The 23,036-nt window shown below is 41.4% G+C and overlaps 4 protein-coding genes across 5 annotated transcripts in view; all 4 read right to left on the bottom strand.

Annotated features, from left to right (window-relative positions):
- fancm (FA complementation group M) overlaps positions 1 to 5,731 on the bottom strand; it is a 50,087-nt gene extending 44,356 nt beyond the window's left edge. For both annotated transcript variants that reach the window (XM_035417874.1, XM_035417885.1), the window contains exons 1-4: positions 4,632 to 5,731; positions 3,985 to 4,157; positions 3,660 to 3,737; positions 3,418 to 3,576 (exon numbers count right to left, since the gene is read on the bottom strand). In XM_035417874.1, coding sequence (XP_035273765.1) covers positions 3,418 to 3,576; positions 3,660 to 3,737; positions 3,985 to 4,157; positions 4,632 to 5,313 — 1,092 coding nt within the window. In that variant the 5' untranslated portion in view covers positions 5,314 to 5,731. The remainder of the gene's footprint in view (positions 1 to 3,417; positions 3,577 to 3,659; positions 3,738 to 3,984; positions 4,158 to 4,631) is intronic.
- Positions 5,732 to 6,979: 1,248 nt separating this feature from the next.
- LOC118221012 (ubiquitin-like protein FUBI) lies at positions 6,980 to 9,419 on the bottom strand. The gene is made up of 5 exons (XM_035405560.1): positions 9,262 to 9,419; positions 8,076 to 8,157; positions 7,664 to 7,808; positions 7,502 to 7,557; positions 6,980 to 7,369 (listed from the first exon to the last, which is right to left on the bottom strand). Exons 2-5 carry the CDS (start codon positions 8,148 to 8,150, stop codon positions 7,244 to 7,246), a joined length of 402 nt encoding a protein of 133 aa, XP_035261451.1. The 5' UTR covers positions 8,151 to 8,157; positions 9,262 to 9,419; the 3' UTR covers positions 6,980 to 7,243.
- A 1,171-nt stretch (positions 9,420 to 10,590) lies between these two features.
- LOC118227577 (pre-mRNA-processing factor 39-like) lies at positions 10,591 to 20,258 on the bottom strand. Its single transcript, XM_035418187.1, has 14 exons — positions 20,107 to 20,258; positions 17,890 to 18,380; positions 17,659 to 17,784; positions 16,326 to 16,444; positions 15,757 to 15,924; positions 15,207 to 15,381; positions 14,819 to 14,926; positions 14,516 to 14,680; positions 14,048 to 14,174; positions 12,860 to 13,128; positions 12,022 to 12,206; positions 11,848 to 11,922; positions 11,440 to 11,554; positions 10,591 to 11,068 (listed from the first exon to the last, which is right to left on the bottom strand). Exons 1-14 carry the CDS (start codon positions 20,117 to 20,119, stop codon positions 11,009 to 11,011), a joined length of 2,196 nt encoding a protein of 731 aa, XP_035274078.1. The 5' UTR covers positions 20,120 to 20,258; the 3' UTR covers positions 10,591 to 11,008.
- A 797-nt stretch (positions 20,259 to 21,055) lies between these two features.
- Positions 21,056 to 23,036, bottom strand: part of LOC118227572 (TOG array regulator of axonemal microtubules protein 1) — a 28,279-nt gene continuing 26,298 nt past the window's right edge. The window contains exons 21-22 of the mRNA XM_035418173.1: positions 22,501 to 22,587; positions 21,056 to 22,255 (exon numbers count right to left, since the gene is read on the bottom strand). Coding sequence (XP_035274064.1) covers positions 21,975 to 22,255; positions 22,501 to 22,587 — 368 coding nt within the window. The 3' untranslated portion in view covers positions 21,056 to 21,974. The remainder of the gene's footprint in view (positions 22,256 to 22,500; positions 22,588 to 23,036) is intronic.

The raw sequence follows: 23,036 nt of genomic DNA, 5'->3' as shown, positions 1-23,036 counted from the left end.
GTTACACCACGCATGTCTGTGACTGAGTGACTGACTGATGAAGTTACACCATTGGACGGCCGGTTAGGCCCAGCCATACATTAGGTTTTGACCTGGTCTTGTTTAACTGTATATTACCACCTAGAAAAAGACTCACCAGGAGCGATCCCTTCTCATGTCTTAGAATGATTAAACTGGTTTGGTCAAAGAACCTCTCAGAACCGTGTAAAGGTTACACGGTAACCCATTTATACAGTGCATTAGTATTAGCGTACAGTTATTCGTTTTTAGCCATTGGTGAAGCAAACGTAAAGGCCATCATTGAGAAGTGTCCATCCACAGTCGTGACTTACTCTTAGACCTGAGCCATAGCAAAGAGAACGTGGAATTCTTCAAGAGAGCACCACTACCTTGTCGGGCACAGTTGTGTCCTGCTGGGGATCCAATCGCCCCCCAGCCTCCAGCTGTCTATAACTTCCCAGTTTAGCGTATACCCCCTAATCCCCCTCCACCCTATGGTGGCACAGGTGGTACAATGCAGGAAACAGGCATCTCAAAATGAGAATTTATGACTGTCAGAAATATCCTGACAGTGCAGTGTGCAATGAAATCAGAAGCAGCCAATGCTTACATGGCACAGGCATCTATGATCCAGTCGTGACTCTAACCTCGTAAGGTCAGCACTTTACAACAAAACAAGGAACTTATCCGGGCTTCAGTCAGAAGACTTCAATAGACTAGTATGCAGTTTGACAGTTTCTGGCTTACGAAAACTTTACAGACTTGTACGTTGTTAAAGGTTTTTTTTTTTTTTTACCACGTTCTTATAGACCTTCATGCTGTTTAACAGTTTCTATTTTACCAGACCTTTGACGTCAGCTATGATGTTCAGCTGTTTCTGTTTTACCCAATCTTTATCAGTCATGAATAACCTCCTCTCATTCTCCAATAAGTACTATAAACATGTTCTCTCTACAAACCATACTGCTCCTGCCTCCTGCACCTTTCCACAGGCAGGACCCATACAGCACTGGCCTTGCACACCACCCAACATTTCACAATGCCTTCCATCTTCCATTGCAACAGAGACCACTGTCTGCTGTACTCAGCCCTGTCGCAATAGTCTACAGTTACAATGTTGTCGGAGCTCAGCACCCACCTTATACAGCAAAGAAAAGGAAAAGAGAATAATGCACGCTAAGCCTCCTGCCTTGCCCCAGCCACCCACGATCACACTAGTGTCTGAGGTGATTCACTGTTCGCTATGCAATTCTGAAAGTGGGTCAAGGGGTGAGATTTTGAGGATTTGTATAAACCAGGCAAAGGATGGGGAGGACAAGAGGAAGAGATGGAAGATAACGCAGCAGTGGATTTGGTGGAAGGGAACAGAAATTGTTCCAATGCCTTGTACCCCCACCCAACATATTCCATAGTCTAAAAAAGGTTATGGACACACCCAGCTTCGCATTACTGGGGAATTGGAAACTGTTACTACAGGACAGGGTAATGCGATGCAATTATTGTTTTGCTCTGTAGGGAGACATGCCATATACAGTTCCCAGAAACCCTACCTCAGTGTTGTTAAATGTAATCATACAAGGCTAGTTCTGTCATTGGCCTAAGCAGCAGTTCAGATCATGACAGGCTTCAAATTACACCCTGAAACAGCCAGCACTATATGTATACACATAAAGAGTGAAAGGGGGAAGTTGAGCTAGTAATTCTCCAAATAATTCCTATTTTGACACTCTGTAGGTCATGACACGGTACCACCAGGGCTGTTGTAACTTGGAAAGAAACTAAAACACTAATTTTCAAAATTTCACCCAAGCCGGGTGAACCCAGTGAGACACATGACCTCACCATCAGTGAAATACTTGAGGGGTCGCCCCCTGCTGTATGGATGTGGAATGGCGTCTCTGGCAAGCCGTACAACATTGGTCTGGGGTGGGGGGTATTGAGAGTGCAAGGTGCTGTTCAGAAGGAACAACTCCTTGTAGAGGGGGTAACCATCGGTAACACATTGTTATGACAGCCACAGTTAGGGTACAATAAGGTCTGCTCGGCTGCTCCATAAATTACGTTTTATCACTTCCCCATTTTGAATTACTAATTTTTTCCCAATTACGGATTTCTTGATCATCTTATAAGGAATACACCCATTTGTCTATGTCTTCACATTATTCAATCAGTAGCGCAAAACCTTTTGAAAAAAAAAAAAAAAAAAACCATGACCAAACATGGAAGAGAAGGGAGGGATGATGAGAATGGAAAATGCAAAACGATTGAAAGAAATCTAGGACTAGATGGCAAAAACATTGAAATTGAGAATGCCCAGAGTTGGACAAGTACCAGGAGGAGGGTTGGATTTTCACCAGTTTAGGGGGCTTACCAAACATCTGTGGATTGCAACATTACATTTAGTGTTTCAGAACATCATTGCGTATTTGGGCCTCTAGGGCCACAGTTCTTGCCTAATAATTACAATGACTAAAATATTCCTCTGTCTTTTTTCTGTTTCCACTTAATGTAGGCCTATCAATCAACACAAATCATTTTAATACAATGTGGAGCTACCTGATCTGCTGTTATATCTAATAAAAATCTAAAAGTGTATAATTTCAAAATATTTCTATACTCCACTATAAGCCGTCTATCTGCATTTTATCTTAGAGTCTCTCCGCTAAATCTAGCCAAGACTGGAGACATGATCACACGCCTAAAAAGACCATTCCCTTGAGATCACAGTGAAGAAAAACAGGGCCAAGTTACATGAACAACAGTAGGAAAGCATACCTTGCACTGCTCTGAAATTGTGCTTAAGTTCTGTGGAACACTGGTCAAGGTTTATTTGTAACATGGCATTGTTTTGATACCAATAATTTTATAAACAGGTTTTTTAAAATTGTTTTTACAGATGTATAGAGAGCATATGCTTTATATGAGACAACATCACATTGAACACATTCTCTGATGATAGTAATGGATCATCTTTTCGTAGTGTAGCACACATTAGAAGTGAGAATATTAAAGGGATGGTTCACTTTCTGGGGTTTCATATTTACTGGACTTACTTACACTCTTTGTTATTACTATTATAACTTAAGCTTGCTTTACTCATTCAGATTCATACAAGTTGCAAGGAGAAGCAAGGCCAACACTCAAATGACAAAACACAGCAGCGATAACAGCATTAAACTGGTCTAACTTCATTTTAAACATTCCAATTTCAACCACAAGATGGCAGCAAAAACAAATTCCACAAAATCTTAACCAGGTCAGCGAATCAATTAGTGATCCTAATCTAAACCAGTCGGAGAAAAAAGGATAAGTTCAATTCAGGATCGAAATTTTGGTAAATTCCGATCAACACAGGTAAAAAAATGTACTAGAAGGCAATTTAATGCACAGCATTGCCTATGATTCCCTTGAGCCTACCTGTAGGTAGCGGGCCTGGTAGCCCGAGAGCATGTCCCCCAGAGGAACCACCAGCTTTTCCAGGCTGCGCTGGTGTGAGTGGGCCTGGATGTCCGGGCTCTCCTCAGAGCGCAGCTCTATATGAGCGATGAGGAGGTTGGAGATGACTTTCTGCACAGCCTACAGGGAGCAACAGGGAGTTAGTTGTAACCAAGCTCACCGGGAAAACAAGCAAACGTTCTTAGATGCCCAGCATCACTCACCATTATGTCTCCTCCCGGAGTGGCACTGAGAGCAAGGATGCGAAACTGTTGGGTCTTGTTTCCCAGCTCCCGGACCACCTGGATAAAAGGGCAAAGTGTTCTTCAACCAGGGCTACCTGGCTCTGCCAATAAAAGAATACCACCTATGACAGTAAGCTAAACTTGAATAAGCATTCAGTAGTGCCCTTGGCAGAAGGTATTGGAAAATTGACTTTCAGCACACCGCAATTCTGGGAATTTACAGATGACGGCTGGATGTAACCTTTGACAGTTTTGGTTTTTTACCAGTCCTGGCTGTAGAACGTGTTAGTAAAGTTTTGTGTACCTGGCAATAGGCATGATTCCCCAGGGCTTTGTGGGCCTCGTCGATCACAACACATTTGACCTGTGAAGCTGGACATGTCTCTCGAGACAGGTCGTTCACCATCACTTGCGGGGTTAAGAAGAACACTCGTCGCGACTTCCACAGCTCCCGTCTGGTTTGTGCCTGGATGCTGCCTTATGATCGACCAGAGGCATACTGTTAAATTCAGCCAATATTCCCAACGGTTGCTGAACTGAGAGCTAGCTAGCTGATGTGTGAGGAAAGACACCACGTTTCTTTGCTCAAGTCTTCATACAATATAGCTAATTGGCATGCAGTTATGTTTATCTCTTTTTTAATATTTTGATTATATATTTGAACGTGTAAGGATACATTTTGTCTGAGGCGGGTAACAGAAAATGTATTCACTCATTAACTAATTCCTGCGCTTTGAACATCTGGAAGCCCTGGTCTAGACAGTTTATGGTAACTTATATTACTCTCATTTTCCGTGTACATTAATTGATTTACAACTTATTTGGAGAACACGAAAACATTCAAGTAAAAAATGTTCTAAAACTGGGCGTTGCATCAATTCAAAATGTCTGGGTCAGCTACCTACATGACTGAGCGTTGAGATTTTGCATGTGAACTTGTTCTTACTATACCTGTCAATTCTGCCATGTGTCCCTGAGGGATTCCCATAACTTTGTAGCATGCCTCTATCTGTTGTGCCACAAGTGGTTTTGTCGGAGCCATAAACACTATTTTCCCTGCTGGGTACCATCGGTAGAAGTTATACATTACGACAGAGGCAATGAAGGTCTTCCCAAGTCCAGTGGGCAAGCACACCAAGGTGTTTTGAAACAGTGCCTTCTCCGATATTTTCAGCTGGTAGTCTCTGACAGGGTAGTTTGTGGGATAAATCCATACCTCGGCTGACGACCTGTCAAAACCAGGTAGCTCCGTTGAGCAGGTGTTGTTGCTCGAAGTTGTCGACATCGGACACCGTAAAGATGAGTTTAGTCTTGCATTTGCGACGTCGTCGTTAGTACCCGACACATTCTGCAAAGACTCTTCAGCTTCATAAACTGCTACCAACATGAGATCATCATCTTCTTCATCTGCATCTCCCACCTCGCAATTGGCTGAGGAGCCACGGCCAGTTTCTTCCCAAAGTGAATTGCGGGTCGGCAAGGGTATGTTGTTTGCCTTCTTAGTTTTCCCTGTAGCAGTTTTCGTAGTTGGTTTACGCTTCCCGGTGGTTTTCTTCCGAGTATCATTTAAATTCCCAGTTGTTCTTGGAACCGCAGCCCCCCACGTCTGAAATAAAGTCCTCTGACCGCTCATTTTAGCAGAAGCTAGGCCACTGATTCACAAGCAAACCACGATGGACTGAAATCAAGAGCACTGGTCTTCAGGTCGTTAGCTAGCATTAGCTAACTCCAGTTATAATTAGGATAAATATCCCGAAAGCACATTCCAGTTCAACAACCGTAAAAACTGAATAGCTAAATGACTGGACAACATTTGCCACAAAAGTTACATATTGATGCGAATAAATCTTTCTGTAACGTTATTATCTGTCTATCAAGCAAGAAGCTAGCTAACTGGCCTGCAGCAATAACTAACATAAGATAACTAAATTAGCGGTTATTTCACTAAGACACATCTTTGCATTTTCTGAAAGTATTTATACTTATTTGACCCATGGGATTCGAAAATAGTGCAAAACACTGTCTTTATAAAACAACATTCAAAATAAATTAAAGCCGAAACACTTTCCGTAACACACATTACTAAAGGGTACTGTTACATCGGCCGCGAATGGCGTTCAATGTTGTTCAAAGTGGCGCTGTGTGGGTACGTCAGCAGGGGTCAAAGTTCAAAAACGTCCTATTGCACTCCCTATTGGGTGACTCTTTCCAGTCACATGTAGTGGTCATATGTAAATATGTAATTAACGTCCGTTCTACAAGTTAAACGATAGATGGCACATCCTCTACCAACTCCGTGGAAAGGGGAAAAGGATGAGAGCGAACTATTTGGCAGCGAGCGAGCCTTGCTTTTTTGTGGTGTGGTCCGGCAGCGTCAACTAGTCAACACTGTTGCCAAATTCAAACCTTTTTTTTTTTACATTACTATTGATCCCGTGGACCTAGTTTGTTGGCTATGCTGCTTTTCTTTCCAACCATAATTGCAGCCGCCAAATACTAATGAGCTGTTAATTACTCTTACAGCATAATAATTAAGATGTAATGTATACATTACCTACTTATTTCTAAATACAGCAATTCCAGTTCTGATACACCCCTACTAATTACTACTGGGGTTTTCACAAATTCCTATTGTGTGGTTTAAAAAAAAAATTTTTTTTTGCTCTTACCCTACCAAATTCTATACTGCTTTAGTCAGCAACAAATGTGACATTCATTTGTACATTAACCTTATTATTCTGCTAATTGTCTTATGGTACCAATCCTGTTTCACATAATACCTGACAACATTGGTTGTGTACCTAGTTCTATGTAAATTAGAGGTGCAGTTTGACATATTTTTGCAAATGTCCCATATTTTGAAAATGGCAGCAAATCCAATACAGTAAATCCAACAAATATATTTGACAAAATGTGCAGCATGGAGTGTTTCGAAGCAGTATTCTATATGGTTATTGGACATGTTCTGTTATGACTATATATATTTATTTATATATATATATATATATATATATATATATATAGACAAAAAGAAATCCAAGAAAGACTTCCAAAGTGGGCTGATTCTAAGAAAAGGTACAGTTGGAGGACACACAAAATGACAATGGCAGAGAACGAATTTGTTCTTATGCTCAGGCCTTTAATCCATGGAGAACAGGGAACTGACGTTTCCCTGCACATTCCCAAGAACCCATATATATATATATAACCTAGTGGTGAAGTGAAAAACTTCAACAGAATCACAAGCTTGTGGGTAAAAAAAGAGAACAAAATGATCTGCCATCAACAAAGCTGAGAAATTGAAATTTCAAACAATGCTTTCACTGCTTTATTTTTCAAAAAGCAAAAAGTTGGTACAACATATACATTCTCAAATATATTATGCATTTTATTTAAATCATTATAAAAGTACAGTTAGAAATACCCCTTAATTATGACAAATTGGGAATTGAGGAAAAACAAATTATGAAGTGACTTTTCACCAATCATTGTTCCCCAAACAAATTTTGCAGAAAATCATTACATCCAGAAATGTTAGCCCTGTGCCCTATGACACAAGCGGTTTACGAGTTGGCATTGGGGCCCTTCTTCTTGCCAAACGTGGGCACCACATTGACAAAACGCCGATTATACTGGATACGACGCTTAGCACGCCCTGTCTTCTTCTTCTTCTTCTCCTGTTTGTCCACCTAAATGAGCAGTTAAAATAAGAAAACCACAATGATTGTGTTTATGTACAGTGGTAAGAAGGTTATGCCATACTGAGATAGTCTGGTAAAGCTTAACAGAATTTCACAGGTAATTAAAACCTGCCTACTAACCTTTGGAGTCTGTCCTCGTACTTTTCCAGCACGAGCTAGGGACCCATGGACCTTACCTGGCAGACAATACATAAGAATCAATTAAGCAAAATTTCAAGTTAGCTAAATGTATGTCCAGTCACTCATTGAGCTAGTACTAAAAGCACCTATAGAAGAACTGACCTCCCAGCATCCTAGCCACCACATCCAGAGTGCAGTGCTCAGAGATCCCACAATGCTGCAGAGAGGCACCATCCTCCAAGGGAGTGCCATTCAGAAACAGCACCTGATCTGCCACAGACACCCCTTCAAGGGCTTGGATGTGAACCTGCATGACAAGTCCAAAAGCAAGCTGGGTACACCACTCTGATGAGCTCACACCAGGCAAGCAGCCAATCTTATCTGCAACTTGTTTCCAGAATACACCGGAAATCAATTTACTACAAAATACAGGTTGTAGCATATTCTATAAACAGCAATGCATTTCTGGAAAGCTGTATGAATATTACGGAAAAAAGCAATCTTTAAAGATCTAAAAAGCAGTGCCTGATTAATGAATTGATATGTCAATTTCTCCCACTTATTTTATCCTCACCTTGATGTCTTGAACGGTCTCTTGTCCCGTCACGTCCAAGACGTGTGTATTCTGTCCGTTCAAAAACAACTGCATCTTTGCCCTGTGCAAGAAATACAAATTACATTCGAATACGCAGTGATAACAGCAGACTACTGCGAGCATCACTATGCGACAGTGTTCATGTCAGAACGCACTGCAGTGCAGCCGCGGTAGTCCAGATAACCAGACTATATCTACAGCATTCTTAATGCGCTTTGATGAACTAGCTTGAATGGCCAACTAAAGGCGATTCGGTTTTAACATTGTTGCGAACACCATTGAGTTCAGTGAACGCCACTGAGTCAAAATACCGTAATTGTTCGTTTCTCTTTCTACTTCCAGGCGCTTTTGGTCATATGTGCACAGAGCCCAATGAACTGTATAAGAACTTATATTCACACAGTTCAGTGTTAGGACCTGTAAGAAATCTGTCTCTGATGACAATATGTCTGCTGGCCACACATTCCCTTGATCTTATCATTATCACAATACAGTTGGTACAATGGTAGAATAGCGACCGGGAGTGAGAGATTGGGAACCATCCAAGTCAACAGACGTGCTAATTCAATCACAACAGGACGGCCAATACACTACGGTCTAATTGATAGGTGTTACAAAACTGACTACATCCTTCTTAGTATGTGTATTCAACACTCCTGATCAAAGCTTTGAAAACAAATAAGAAGCAGCCTCTGGAGAGGTTCGTGGTTCAGTCGGACTCTGCTGAATCCAAAGTGTCATTCGTGCGCTTTGTCATTGCCGGTATTGGAAATAAACTTTGTACATTTTCATCACGTTCGAGAGACGTCCTTTTTTTCCTTACACTTACAGACCACATACTTAGCAACTACCAAGCGAATATGCGTCACGCCACCATGGCCTGCTGCAGCTCACATTATAGTTAGTTTGCCAACACTGATTTGCGAAAAAGCTGATTGAAATTATAAATAACAAATGTATTAATTTACCAGTTATGGTAACTGGATGTTTTCAAATGTTACCTAATATGTTATTTGTGTTTACTAGCTCTTTCGTTTCATTGTTAGCTTTCCATTTGTCCTAATGTTATCAGCAGACGACCTGATTTCGAAGTAGCTAATGTTAGTAGATTGAAGCAGGTTGAGACAACTAAATCGCACGGTTAAGATCGAATCGTTTTGCTTACCAAAACTTTGACAAGACGTGCTGCGTTGATAATTCTTGGTTCAGAAAATCTAGGAAAGCTGTCGTTATTTGCCAGTTCAAAAAAATTAGACAGCTACACCACCGAACGAACTTTCTACCCAGGCCTGTATGGATGGAATGATGGCGTGTGATGTTACGTCACATTCTGCAGCTTTCGATTTTTCTGTTTACGAAGTTAACTTGGCAAGCAATATTACATACGCATGCGTGTATAAAGCAAATCTTATTAAAGTAATATTGAAGTCTTGGTTGAACCAGTGATACAAAATGTCTTCCAAATGGAGACTGTCCCAAGTTGTATTTCATTCACGCTAACTTAGAAAGGCATTTTGGGTTCTCCAAATGTATCAAGTTCTGGTATTCCATTTTCTTGTACACTGATATCCGCCGTGCTGCTTTATGGTAAGATGATCTAGTACTCCCGTTATAAAATATACTTCTCGGATTTTAAAATGTTAAATTGTTCATTTTTACGGAAATTGACAAATGGGACTAATTTAAGCCATTTCTGTCGAGCCTCGTTTTAATTTTTAATTCGCCATTAGTGTAAACCCCAAAAGCTGATGAGAAAACATCTGAGATGAAGGGAATCCTCACACGTATCACCTATAACCTATCGCAATTAAATATTATGTAAACGTGGCTGTTATGTGTATACCTTTTGGATACAACACTGACAGAAGCTTATCACGAGGTACCCCGGTGTTGCATGTTGTAGCCTATGCAACATTACCATCTCAAATCGTTTTGAACACGATAACCAAGACACATATACACAATACACGCACTCTGTATCTTGAAAAGTAACAAATTGACATCAAAACGATGCCAATGTAAAAGCAGACTTTCACCAATGTGTCTCACAGAAACTAGTCATATTGCAAGGCAAGCTACCCATGTTTGCCCCATTTGTTCAGCTTTATTTGTTTTCTTCAAATATAGTGCCATCTCAAAATCTCTAAATTCAGGTATGCTTGAAAATGGCAGACTCCATAAAGCATAAGCATATCCTTTCTATGACATTTACACAATAAATTACATTGAGAGTTCAACCAATAAGCCATTTCCTGTTGGCACTGCATGTATTTGTACAAATACCATTAACACAGTGCAGTGCAATCTGCTATCATTTCAAATAGCCTTACTGCTCACAAACATAACTCTGATCCTAAATGCATATACAGTACATTAGAGTTATGGCAATGCACTTCCTGATTTTATACATTTTATATGTTTTGTGAGGAACGTTAGACCAATCCGTAACTTGGCAGGCCTGCAATTTAAATAAAAAACACAGAATAGTTCAGGATTAAATTACATGAATCCTTTATTATGAAATACATGAAGTCACAAGAGATCTTTTCATTTCCACCTTTCTCTTGAAAAGCAAACTTCACTTGAAAAGATCAGAATCATTTTAAAAAGAGGTTCACATCAAACAAAACAGAAAATAGAAGGGATGCTGCTTTGTAATTCATAAAACTTGCTAAGTATTACCAGTCCCCAGCAATTAACAAACATCTTCTGCATTTTTTAAGAGAGAACCCCAAAAATGTAATTGGTATGCGAGACAATTTTCCAATTATTTCTGAAGCTCTTGGTATAAAAACGGCGGGAGGGGGAATCAACCAACAGAATGAAAAGGTGCAGCATTGTGGGATCTCTGTTTGGTGGGAAGGGTACAAAGGATGGTTTTTAAGCAGATGTTCTTCTTGTGAAGATTTCCATCATGTTGGAGGTGGAGGGTAGTAATGTCCATAGCCCCATGGGTTCTGGTAGTTGTATTGCTGAAAAGGGTAGATGGGAAATGGTCAAGCACACTAGCAATGCTAAGGAACAGTCATAAAAGCCTATCAAATGGAAATGATGAAGGAAGGCCGGGATTCCAGGTTGCTATGAAATGGCGCACAGCATAATGAATGCACAAACAGCATTTAAAATGTTCAAGAGAACAATCAATATCTTAGCCATTCGCCCTCAGTTCAGCAAAAACCAATAAACTCTGAACTGTGTTTGGATGACTTTTGGATTAACCATCGTGCAAGCTAACTATCGAGATGAAATAAACAAGCCACCAACTCTGTTGCAAATGCTTGCTTTCCACAGAAATAATTTCAAGTGCTCTCCAGATTGGCAGTTCTGCCACTGTAAAACTCACCTGGTACCAATTGTAATTGTAGGCAGAGTGGTTGGCCTGCATGTCGGGCATCATGGGTCCTGTAGTCATCGCGTGGTCTTCTGTGCGCTGTTTTTTCGGATCAGGTTCCTGCGAGCTGCACATTGGGAGAGAAGCCAGGTAAGTTTCAGCACATTATAGCTACAATACACAAGAAGACCACAGGGGCAGACATTACAATTAACATAAGATTCAAAAGTGCCTTCACTGTCCAGTATGAAGCGTGCAGATAATGAGAGGGTCTTAAATGACTATAAATCTATACACTGAAACATTTATTTCTTTTATTGAAAAATGACAAATTACCAACATCAATGAAAATATTAAATGGCTTAAATATACTGTGTTTTTATTGATGTTGCATTTATACTAATTCATTATATTTCTTACCCATTTTCTGCTTTTCTTTTGGTTGATTCATGCTCTTTAAGGAGCTTCTGGTGCTCCTCATAAGAAGTCACAAGCCTGAGAGGGGGGAGAGAGGAAACCATGGAAAAGGGTGAGTTGACCCGGAATTGCTACGAGAGCCTGTCAGCAGAAAGAACACGGAGAACGGGGACGTACATGTTGACGTCGCTGCCAAAGTCCTCGAGGAACTCCACCTTGCGCTGAGAGAAGGTGAGGCGCGACTCGAGGGGCAGGGGGCTGCTCAGAGCCCTGTCAAAGCAGGACAGGATCTGCTCCTCGCTCTGCCTCACGTCACCACTGTACTCCAGCTCCAGCAGGTTCAGGTACAGCTTGGGGCTCGTCTGAAGAGAAGCAAGTAGTGTAAGTCAAAGGATAGATGGTACACTCTACAACAGTGGTTCCCAACCTCCATCCTGGGGACCCGCTGAGTGTGTTGGATTTCGTCCTGACCGCAGTGGCCATCCCAGAATTTCAAGTTGTTGTTAATTTCTTAATTTGGTGCTTTTCATGTCTAGAGGGACTATTTACTCTTTGGCCACATTATGTCAGGAATAACTAAGCATTCAATAAAAATAAATAACTCTGTTCATGTTGTGCGTATTATGCTATATTCCAAACAATTACATTAAAAAGGGAAGTTAAATGATTTAACAAATTAAAGACTGAGGCAAATCAACAGGCTCCTAACTGTTCAAAATGTGGACCCCTAATCCTTGTTCACAAACAACCGGTTCCTCTCTAAATTTACATTTTGCCAATCAAAATGGATATTCTTTTTACACACCCAGTAGGTTTCTGTTTTAAGGAGCACTGACCTAGATTTTCATTTCTACCTCATGTGACGTATAAACAATGGAATGAGGCCTGCCCTGGGCAAACATCATTCTGCCGTTTCTACATTTACCCTGAAAACAAACCATACAAAACAATGATCTTATCAGCATGTGCTGAATGCAGACCTCATTTGTCATACTACCAGTTGATTCAGTCTCACCTTATCCTTCTCAATGGCTTCCAACAGCACTTTCCTAGCCTTCTGCAAGCTCTTCTGCACCTTAAAGAGGTGCCTTGCCAACTTGATGGAGTAGAATGAAGACTCGCTGACGTTCTTCCCGTTTGCAATGGCATCCTGCAGCAGAGAGGCGGATTCTTCCAGGTTGCCGTGCCGACGCTCCAAGTTGACCCTGCGCAACCGCACCATGGCCAGGCCAGGCACTGCCTCCTCCAGGTTCCTCAGGATCCCACGGGCCTCATCAACATTACCTGGGTCATACAACAAGTGGTATTACAAAGGGTCACTGGAAACCAGGGGACTAATGGCTCCTCCACTTTTGATATCCACTGTTTACCCCCCCCCCTTTCATGTCACACTGACAGTTCTCCTCTTTTAGAAAGTATGATAACATGTCAGATGAATTCCCCACCTACTCAGCACAGACAAGCAATAATATGACAGCCAGCTGTTCAGCCAGGGAGCTATAGGAAAAAGGATTGTAGCTAAAGGAATGTTGGCTTTTTTTTTTTTTTTTGCAGTTTTGCGATCTTGTTTTGAAAAGAGGTTCAGCTGAACAGTTAGTCAGCTTGATTTGTTGGTATTATCCGGTTAGCCAACTAGCTAGATTGCTTGGGGCATGGTTATTGGTGATATTCCAGTCAGGAAGAGGCTGGTTTGTAACAGGATAAGTACATGCAAAGCACTTCATTTGCACAGTATGTAGAATTTTCCCCATTTTCAAATTATGATAAACCAGATCTGTACAGCGACACAAAATTGGTGGTGCATCACCCAGGGTTAGAGAGGGTTCTGTCGATTATCCAAGGTCTGCTTGCTAAAGCTGTCCATGAAGGGTCTTTCTATCTCTCATGTCTATGTAAACATAGTTTATGGGCTTTACTGTGAAGAGAAGCAGCTGGTGACACCACATAATTTGAAGGAATGCATGCTTCTCTACACTCTCCCACATAATCTGTGGAATTTGCAGCATGAGCGTAGCTGTATACTACTGGGCATTCCAAATAGGGGAGAGATTGGTGGAAAGCATAGAAAAGGTTTGGTTAGAATACAGGATCCCTGCAGAGACAGTCAGCCTGTACAACATGAATTTGCATCTTTGAGGGGGTAGAGCCAGAACAGATGCACAGTAAAATCAGTTAAGCAAGTGAGATCTATATTAAGACTTACCCTGCTGCTCCTCAAATGCAGCCCACAGCAGGTGAAGAGTTGGCTTCTTGGGAAGGTGCGTCAGACTGGCTCTCTTGTAAACATGTCGAACGGCTTCAGTGCTGTGGATTTCCATATACTTTGCATACTTTGGGAGTGGGGAGGAGGGGGCAGAGATAAAAGACATAAAAATAACAGAAGCATGAATACACCTCCGTTTCGGTTTTAGCAAGAAAATGCATTGACAGAACATTTAGAATTCTTTTAAACCCATCAGCACCTTCATCGAACCATTAAGATTAGTTTCTGTAAGGTAGGACGAAGAGATGCAACGTAGTTGGCAAATGCTGCAGTCAAATCTGGTGGCAAGCAGGCCATCCCCTAATACAACAGATACAGTCAAATATCAACATTACAGGTAAATAGTGCAGAAAGTCACTGAGGAGTTGAATTGGTGATGGGGGCTGGAAGAGGGAAGGGCGCATTTACCTTGATCCACAGGTCCTCGTAGAGGGCACAGGCCACCAGGCATCGCTCAAACAGCACGACCACTCGCTCCAGGGTCCCGTTCTCGATCTCAAAGTCCAGATATTCCTTCCAGTTGTTCAGCTGGCTCTTCTCCAGGGGCTTCACGTGGAAGTACGGGCGCTTAATCTAGAGTGCCGGAAAAACACAAAGGTCAAACAGGAAGCCTAAAGAGGAGTTGACTTAAAACCCTCTGGTGACCAATGAGGGTACAGTTAAAACGCCCATGTCAGTAGTCCCGCAAGGAGCGACCCTATCAGAACTCACCCCTTCTTCAAATTCCCAGCGCTTGCTGACCTCTTGCTCGTTGAGATTAAACACCTCCTGGCGAGACTCTGTCACTCTGTGGCGCATGTTCTCAATCTCAGTCACCAGCTGAGGGTGCAGAGGGAAACCATGTCAACGAGGGCTGGGGGGTAAGAATTATTTCAGTGCTCGCTATAATTGGCTAAAAATGTCCGACAACTGTTAAGTCATCTTTTACCAGTAGTATCACATTTCTTCTTTATGTTTCGTATAGCACCACCTATCAACAAGTTGCGCTGCAGTGTTGCACTATCAACCTGGTGACTACATTAATTGTTAAGGTCACAGTTGCTGCTGTTCGAACAGGCAGCAAACAGAGCTAACATCACCACTGAAGCTCGGTTAGCACCTTGGCAGGGTCGGCGAGGTCCTCAGTGCCAGGTGGAAGGTCCTCGGTGTCACCACCCTCTGGAGCTTCTTCAGTACTGTGACCGTTCGCTGCGGCCAGCTCTTTCCGAAGCTGGACAAACTCCTCCAGTGACAGGAAGTGCTTTGGCAGGTTGTTTTGCACATGTTCTCTGAACCTATAACACAATACACATGCTTAGGAGGAAGCAGTATTTACCCACCATTAGAAGTGCGAGACTGATGCCTTAAATCCTAAAATGGAGATCAATGTGTGATGCTTTTTTAAAACCAACTGTCACCACCCGGTTCTTAATCTGCTTCTCATGTTCTCTAACCCTCCCTCTCAGGCCGACATATGCCAAAGCATACACTACCCTGCAGGGCTCATACAATCAAAAAGTGCCTTTGGTCTACAGTGCTGCATTCTTACATCTACCTGAGCTCAATTTGCATGCATATTTTAAGGATTTAGGTATTTCTGCACACTCCTTCAGAAACCCCCCCCCCCCCTCCCCCCCCACAAACAGTTTATCAATCGCAGACTGCCTCACCTCTGGAAATGATGGTTGTAGAGTTGGGTGGGGATGGTAAGGACGCGGTCGTAGATCGCAGTGACGTTAGCCAAGTTTTCCATCTCTGTCTCCCAGTTAATGTAGGCCTCCCAGAGACGGTCAGAGCGGAAGTCTGTGCCTGCTGCCAACACCGCACTCTCATACGTGCTGTATGGTACAGGTAGACAATGAAAGATCCGTTATTCCACAGTCCGATAAAAATAACACAGCCATCTGCTTCATGTCATGAAAGCAGCAGCAGCAGCATCTATAATTATCTTTAATGTTACACTGAAATCAAATATAAAAATACACACTTAAAACATTACAGTGACTTCCACAGCAACTAATATTATGGAGAGGAAAATTTGTTAATCTTCATGATGCTTGAGGTTCATTTGCTTCTGATTTTTGAGGTTTCTTTAAAATTCATTGAGGGAGGATTCTTGATGTTATACTACATAAGTGCTCCTTGATGTCATGGCTTACTTCCCTCTAGACGGCTTACTTCCCTCTAGAAAGCTTACAGAACAGAAACTCAGCCGTACGCCCTCAAAACTAATGCTTACTTTCGCATCGTTGTCTGTATGTCATTGTCGCTGGTGTCGGCGGTCTCCTTTAGGAAGGCGATGTAGTGCAGCCACAGGTCCACGCTGAGTGGGATGGCTTGCAGGCCCCGGCGGAACACCTGAGAGGGGGGACGGGGACAGAGAGAGAAGAGGGTACACTGACTGAGTCCGGTTCTTATCCAACACGGCTCCAGTGGAGAGCCAACACTGGAAATGTATATACCGCTCATCCTTTACCACAAAAATAATGCTAAATGAATGTCAACTTGGAATTGTGGGCGAAATAATCTGCCATTACCATTTACGTGGAGGGTTGCAAAAGTACAAAGTGTTCTCCAAGGGGAGCAGGGGGTTGTCTTGGTTTCTTCAGATTGGAGGGTCCTGCATTCTGACCAGGCTGAGGATAAGGCTTTGGGGGGATGGTACAGACCATATGGTACATACCCATTAGACCATCACTGACAGTGTCTGACCAAACGCAAGAAAATGTGGCAAAAAAGTACAGTAACTGGAATCTCCAGAGGAATTTGACAGTTAAAAAAATACTGCCGTGGGTTTAAATGGTGTGTTTTGGGCGATGCTAAGCATGACAAGCAAACGCTCGTCACCTGCCAACAAAGGAGAAAAATTTAGAAAAAGCCAAAAGGCTTTATAAAAACCAAAAAGTCGAAAAGAAATAAAAGTTCACTCCGAACTAGATGAACACTCCAACAAATGTTTCAGTATTATGCAAAAAAGTGAAATCCAAGTTCATTTTGAACAGAGAGGTTTTAGGAGCACAAGCGTGTACAATATCCAGATTTGTTAATGTAGTTCCAGACATGTTTGCCCCTTAAACGGGTCATTCTGCCATTTCGTTTTACTTTGTTACTCACTACAAGGAAAAGTTAACTTTTTGAATCCATTTTGAATTGTTAACAAATCTGAATATCCTGTTAAGTGTTAAATTCGTTTTTTTTTGTACAGTCTTTTCTGTACAACTTGAAACTGTGAAGTCAGAGAGAAAGTGGGGCTACAGTGTAGCATTATGGGGTAGGGAACTAGGCTTGAAACTCCAAGGTTGTAGAATGGATTCCTAAGTGGCTGAAGCTGTTGTACCCTTGAACAAGGTACTAAACTTGAATTGCTTCAATGAATATCCAGAGATTAAATGGTTTTACGTAAAAGTATGTAATATGTGCAAGTGGCTCTGAATAAGAGCATCATTAAATGCCTAAAATGCAAATGTAATGGAAGAGCTACAGACTTTGGCTGAAAAATTGCCGTTGGAAGGTTCATCTAGTTCTCTGGTGCGTGCTGGGAAAGGGTCTCCTTTCCCAAGTCCCAAGTTTACCTCCTCTGCGAGCTTCATGTCCCCAAGCTTCCTCTCCATGTCAGCATACTTCTTCCAGTAGCCGTAGCAATAGGGATACCGTGCAAAAAAGGAGTCAAAGGCTGTACGGGCTGCCACAATGTGATTCTGTAACACAAAAAGGCAGAAGTACACTTAATTACCCAGCTCGTTTGGTGTGGGCATAATATATCATGTAATTAGATCCACACAGCGTTTAGCTTGAGTTCTTACCTCTTGTTCCACATACTGCAGCAGGTAAGTCCACCCGTTGAACTCTTCAGGGTTTTCCTCTACCACTTTCATGTACCGGTCAAACTCTGCAGGGAAAGCTGCCTCCAAATTGGAAGGCTCTGTCTCTGCCTCCACACCATCCTTGGACGTATCCTCCAGCTCCATGTTGCTTGGGCTGCCCTGTTCAGACAGCTCCAGCTGCTGGGCTGGCTCCTCCTGAGGTGGCCCCGGCTGCTCCGAAAGATCCCGAACCAACAGCTCCAACTGGCCCTCCTCAGTCTGCTCCATTGCGTCTTGCCCTCCGTCCTGCAGAGCTGTGACTGATTCAAAGCCTGGGCCCTGGGCAGGGGTGGGATCTTGGGCCAAGACAGGGGGGTCGGGCTGGCAGCCTTCGCCTGAGCCTTCTGAGCCAGGATTGCTGTAGATCCCCATGGGCTCCGAGTTCAGCATACCAGTGATCTGTTCTTCAGTGTGATATTCAAGAGGCTGATCTGGAGTGCGGGGAGGGAGGAGAGGGGAAGATTATATATTGCACATTTACTCACCCTACACAGGATAGGGCAGCAACAGTTGCCCCTTTCCTCTGGAATGTGTGAAAAGAGCAAAGTATTTATAGACCTCCCACTACTCCCCATTAGGCACAGCCACAGCTGCACTTCAGAGTGACAAGTGAGCTTTCACGCCGTTTCAGTATAACCTGAGAAGTTAGCTGCTAATCGCTCTGCCATCTTTAAGGGCTCAAAGCAAACTGAGCAGTTGTTCCTCTGGAGGAGGAGACAAGGTAACAGCTGCAAGGTATGAGTTTTGACAACAAAAAAAAAACACTGAATGCAAACTTTTAGTCAGCACACACATTGACTCTGGGTTAAAGGAATATCTCGGGTTCTGGAGTTCTTTTTCTTTCAGTACGTGATTGGCCCATACTGTTTCCTGTATGATGGATATTTTAGACTCTTGTAGAAGCCTGATGACTGACCAAATGTTTCAGGGTTTGAAGCAAGAAAATGCAATTCAAGTAACTAGAAAGCAACATGTACAGCAAAATTATGCCTCCAAGTAAATGTTTTAACAAATACATACATTTAAAACATACCGACAAACAGGGAAATTGGTTCTCACACTTTTCATGATAGAGATCGAAAGTATAACTATACCTGGCGTGCACCCAAGTTTTGTCACCTACCTGGCAAAAAGGCAAACAAAAAGGCACTTCGTACTTTGCCAGTTGACAAACCGTTTGTCACCCATTTCATCTGATTCGGCGCACTTATTCCGTTCTAACAGCGTACTTAGTACTACCTAGAAGCTATTCTCAAGAATCGGTTTCGCTATTTTACATGTTACCTAGGTCATCTGGCAAATATCCGCCATTTTATTACGTTTAAAAATGTTAACTTTAGTCATGCCAGTGACCCCAAATAACATTACCTGATAGCTGTTATTATGATTTTTCATACTACCACTGATACTACTAGTCATCATCAAAACGTCGCCAAAATGCCACAATTGCGAAAATAGTTAAAATTCCCTCGCAATCATCAATTTTCACTTCAAATGAGTAATCAGCGATCCTTACAAAGTCGATATTTAGTGAAAAATTTCGAGCCAACGTTATACTTATTTTCTTAAGTACCGATCAGTTATGAAATACTTTCGTTTTAGGATTGTCAAAAGTCTAAATGTTAGCGTTATGTCACGTGAGCTGGCATAACCATCTAGATATAGAACTGGCATTTCGTTTTGACAAATTCTGATATGAGAAAGAAATAGCACTAAGTTCACCCGAGAATTCTATAAACGTTAGGATAATCGTAACTAACATTAAGTGCGTACGTTACTGTTACACTAGCTAGCTAGCATACTAGCCCCCAACCACAATGGCTGTTCCAGCCGCACAGTAGTTTGCCAATGCCTAAGTATTTTAATTTAGGTAACTGTTTTATTCATGAAAACCAAGGAGTTAAGTTGTCAATGTGGTTTTTTTAACCGAATACGTGTTTCGATAGTCAGTATCAGCTAGCTTCTTACTTTAATTAATCATTTAACAAACGTCACGCCACATTGGGCCTACATAACAGTTGTACACCTAGCCGTTTCAAACAGACCTCGCACCTTCGGCGCGTGCACATTACGGAAGCTAATCCGAAAACCAAACAAGTAGCTCCGATATACTTCAAATTTGCCGTTTAAAACATACATAAAGTAATTACAACTTACCAGATTCGTCCATCAAAGCACACTTTAAACTGAAGCAAATATACAATTATTAACAACTCTTCGGAAAGAACTACCGTTCCTCGCCCCACATTCTCTGCTGACAAGTTCTCTGCTCGAGGGTAACTCTGCAATACGCATGCGCACCAATTGCGTGGGGCGGGACACAAGAAGCGGTACTGACTGGTTGGACTGCAAAATGGATTTGGATTTTATTCCTATGATTTTATTTTAACCTCCCCCGCAATTCTCCGTCTGCGACGGCTTAAACCGTCCTGCATTTCCACATTAAGTCCGCATATGATACGGTCTACCTAATCTCTTCAAAGTGCATCTCCATTTTCCGTGACAGCAAGTATATATATAACAGCTTTGACTATTTTCATTTAAATAAAGTGGTACGAAATTTTTGCATTTGTATTTCAAAACCATCCTCTGAAAAATGTAAATAATATTTGTGCATAATTACAAAAAATCCACCTGAGTATAAATTATAAACTGATGCTACAAGCTCGAATTGGTCACTACTATTTCCTGTCTTCCTGAATATGACTTATTTTACACTGCCACATAACAATGTCAGGATGTGAACAGCTCTGTGAGGGGGATAGTATTGTTTCACTATTAAATTCCTTTAGATTAGCGCTACAGTATTAAAGGAACTGATGCAGGACTTGTAACAGGGCATTCATTGGTGTAATCCATGACTTTTAGCATCAGTACTGTAAACATGCTTTAGGAAACCCTCAAAAGTGCCAAACTCTCTGTGCTGTATATGTAGTAAGCTGTAACTTGGTGGGATGCATATCTGCCATCTAAAATGCTCTGCACAAAATTATAATATGAAAGGTTGTTTTGCTTTTGGAATCTGGTATAAAGAGAATTTCAACTGTATACTGTTACTGGCACCATCACATTCAGTAAAAATGGAAAGACTGAGGCATAAGCTCTATACAGAAATAAAACAATTTATTTATTATATATACCATTCTCTCTCTTCCCATTTAGAAACTAGTACAGTACAATTTAGCAGTGGAAATTCTATTAAAGACAATGTAAGGACTGGCACTATATTGAGAATTACAGATATGGTTTTAAATCTTTCTGTATAAACTGCTGGTTTAAAGCTTAATTTTCTGTCTATTCCACCACCATTATTAAAATGGTTTTACATCCATAATTTGATTTAGGCATCTGTGTACATTAAAATATGTCATCATAAAAATATTCATATTTCATGTTCCCTGTCAATGAATTTGGTCATGCAAAACTGTAAGACAGTTCCAACTTAGAATACCTCTTTATATATGACTTGAAATAAAGAATAGATATACTGCAACATAACAGCATAAGGATTAAGCTAATACTGTGCAAATACAAGTCAACTATTACAATAGTCATTTGTTCTCATCACAAATTTAGATTCACTTAGAGAAAAACTGTATAAGACACATCTTGGATATATCACATGACATAACATGAAAAAGACACAATAGCAAAAATATACATCCCTTATCTCCTTACATATTTGTGCATTAAAATAGTACATTCTGTGGTGGTGTTTCTGGTAAAATCATGTCTGCAGGTTACAAACAACAACATGAGCAATCATATTACAACATATAATAATTTTAGAAACAATCATCAACACAATGTACCACTTTTCAAAAGTGCAAAAAGAGCAGGTTCATGGGGGCTTGAAATCTGTATACCTTGCTGACAGAGTTTTTAACTCCAGGGTAATGTCTTATCATTCTCTGTATAGGTAATAATAAAACAAAGTGCAGGCACTATGAGAAATGTAGCACTTCTCTGTCTTCAAGTAAGACCAGTTGGGTTTTTTTTTTCCCCTTTGTGGTGTTTTGGGTTTCTCATTGTTTTTCTGAACATGCGATCAGGGGAGATGAGGTCTTCAACAGCTGGTTGAGACTCTTGGTGACACTGTGGGACTGGGAGGCAGCGCACTCCATGAGCCTGGGCCCCATTTGGTCGTACAAGGCTTGGCATAAGGTGGCAGTAGCCCCCCGCACACTGCCACCTCTGCCAAGGGTAGTGCCGCTGTTGCTGGAGGTACTTAGGAGGTGCCATAGCAAGGGCAGCACCTTCTGCTCTACCGCCTGAGGCTTGTGAGGGTACAGCTCCATCACCAGTTCTGAAAGACAGACCAGACATAAGAAACAATGCGAAAGCAAGTCTAAAGCATGGTAGTCTGGGTTATAATAGGTATAAGCACTGAAAAAATCTTTGTCATGTTATTTGTTTCTTTAATTTTTTTAATGGTCAGATCAAAAAATTCAGTATTCAGTCAGTATACAGTTGCATTGGATAAGTTGGAATTTTCCTTAAATTTTCAAAATGGAAAAGTTCTGGTTGGCCACTAAGCTTTGACAGACATACCTGCAACCTTATCTACAAGGTTCACCTTGGCCCTTCCGCTGAGGAGCTGAGCCTTTGTGACAAAAATCTGAAGCAGTAGGGCATTATCTGCAAGAAAAAGAAGAGTTTAAAAGTGTGACCATAATCACAAGCTTGTGGAGGACACATCTGAGTGAACATAAAAGGTTTTATTTATTATTTTACCCATTTATTTTTACTTTTTAATACCCTATCTTTACTTTTTAATAATGTCAATCACATACAGTTATAGTACACTCTTTTTACATGCTGCTGTAAAAAGAATCCACGAAGATCAAAAAATGCCCAGAATAAATTCAATATTCCTACACATAACTGTTAGTAAATATGGAATTTTCAGGCATAATGGAATTTATACAGAATGCATTTATTTATCTGCAAAATTGGAATTCATGATTGTGTCTACATCACTGAACTGCATAATTTAAGCAGCTTGCCCAGACAGACTATCGGGGCCCAATCAACTAGATGATGTGCACAATAAGGCAGAGAACACCCTGCTGACCCAAACCTTCCCT

This window comes from Anguilla anguilla, chromosome 1 (assembly GCF_013347855.1).
Source record: "Anguilla anguilla isolate fAngAng1 chromosome 1, fAngAng1.pri, whole genome shotgun sequence".
NCBI classification, from domain to species: Eukaryota; Metazoa; Chordata; class Actinopteri; order Anguilliformes; family Anguillidae; genus Anguilla; species Anguilla anguilla.
Note: the sequence above shows the minus strand (reverse complement) of the source record. Positions and strands in the feature narration are given on the sequence as shown.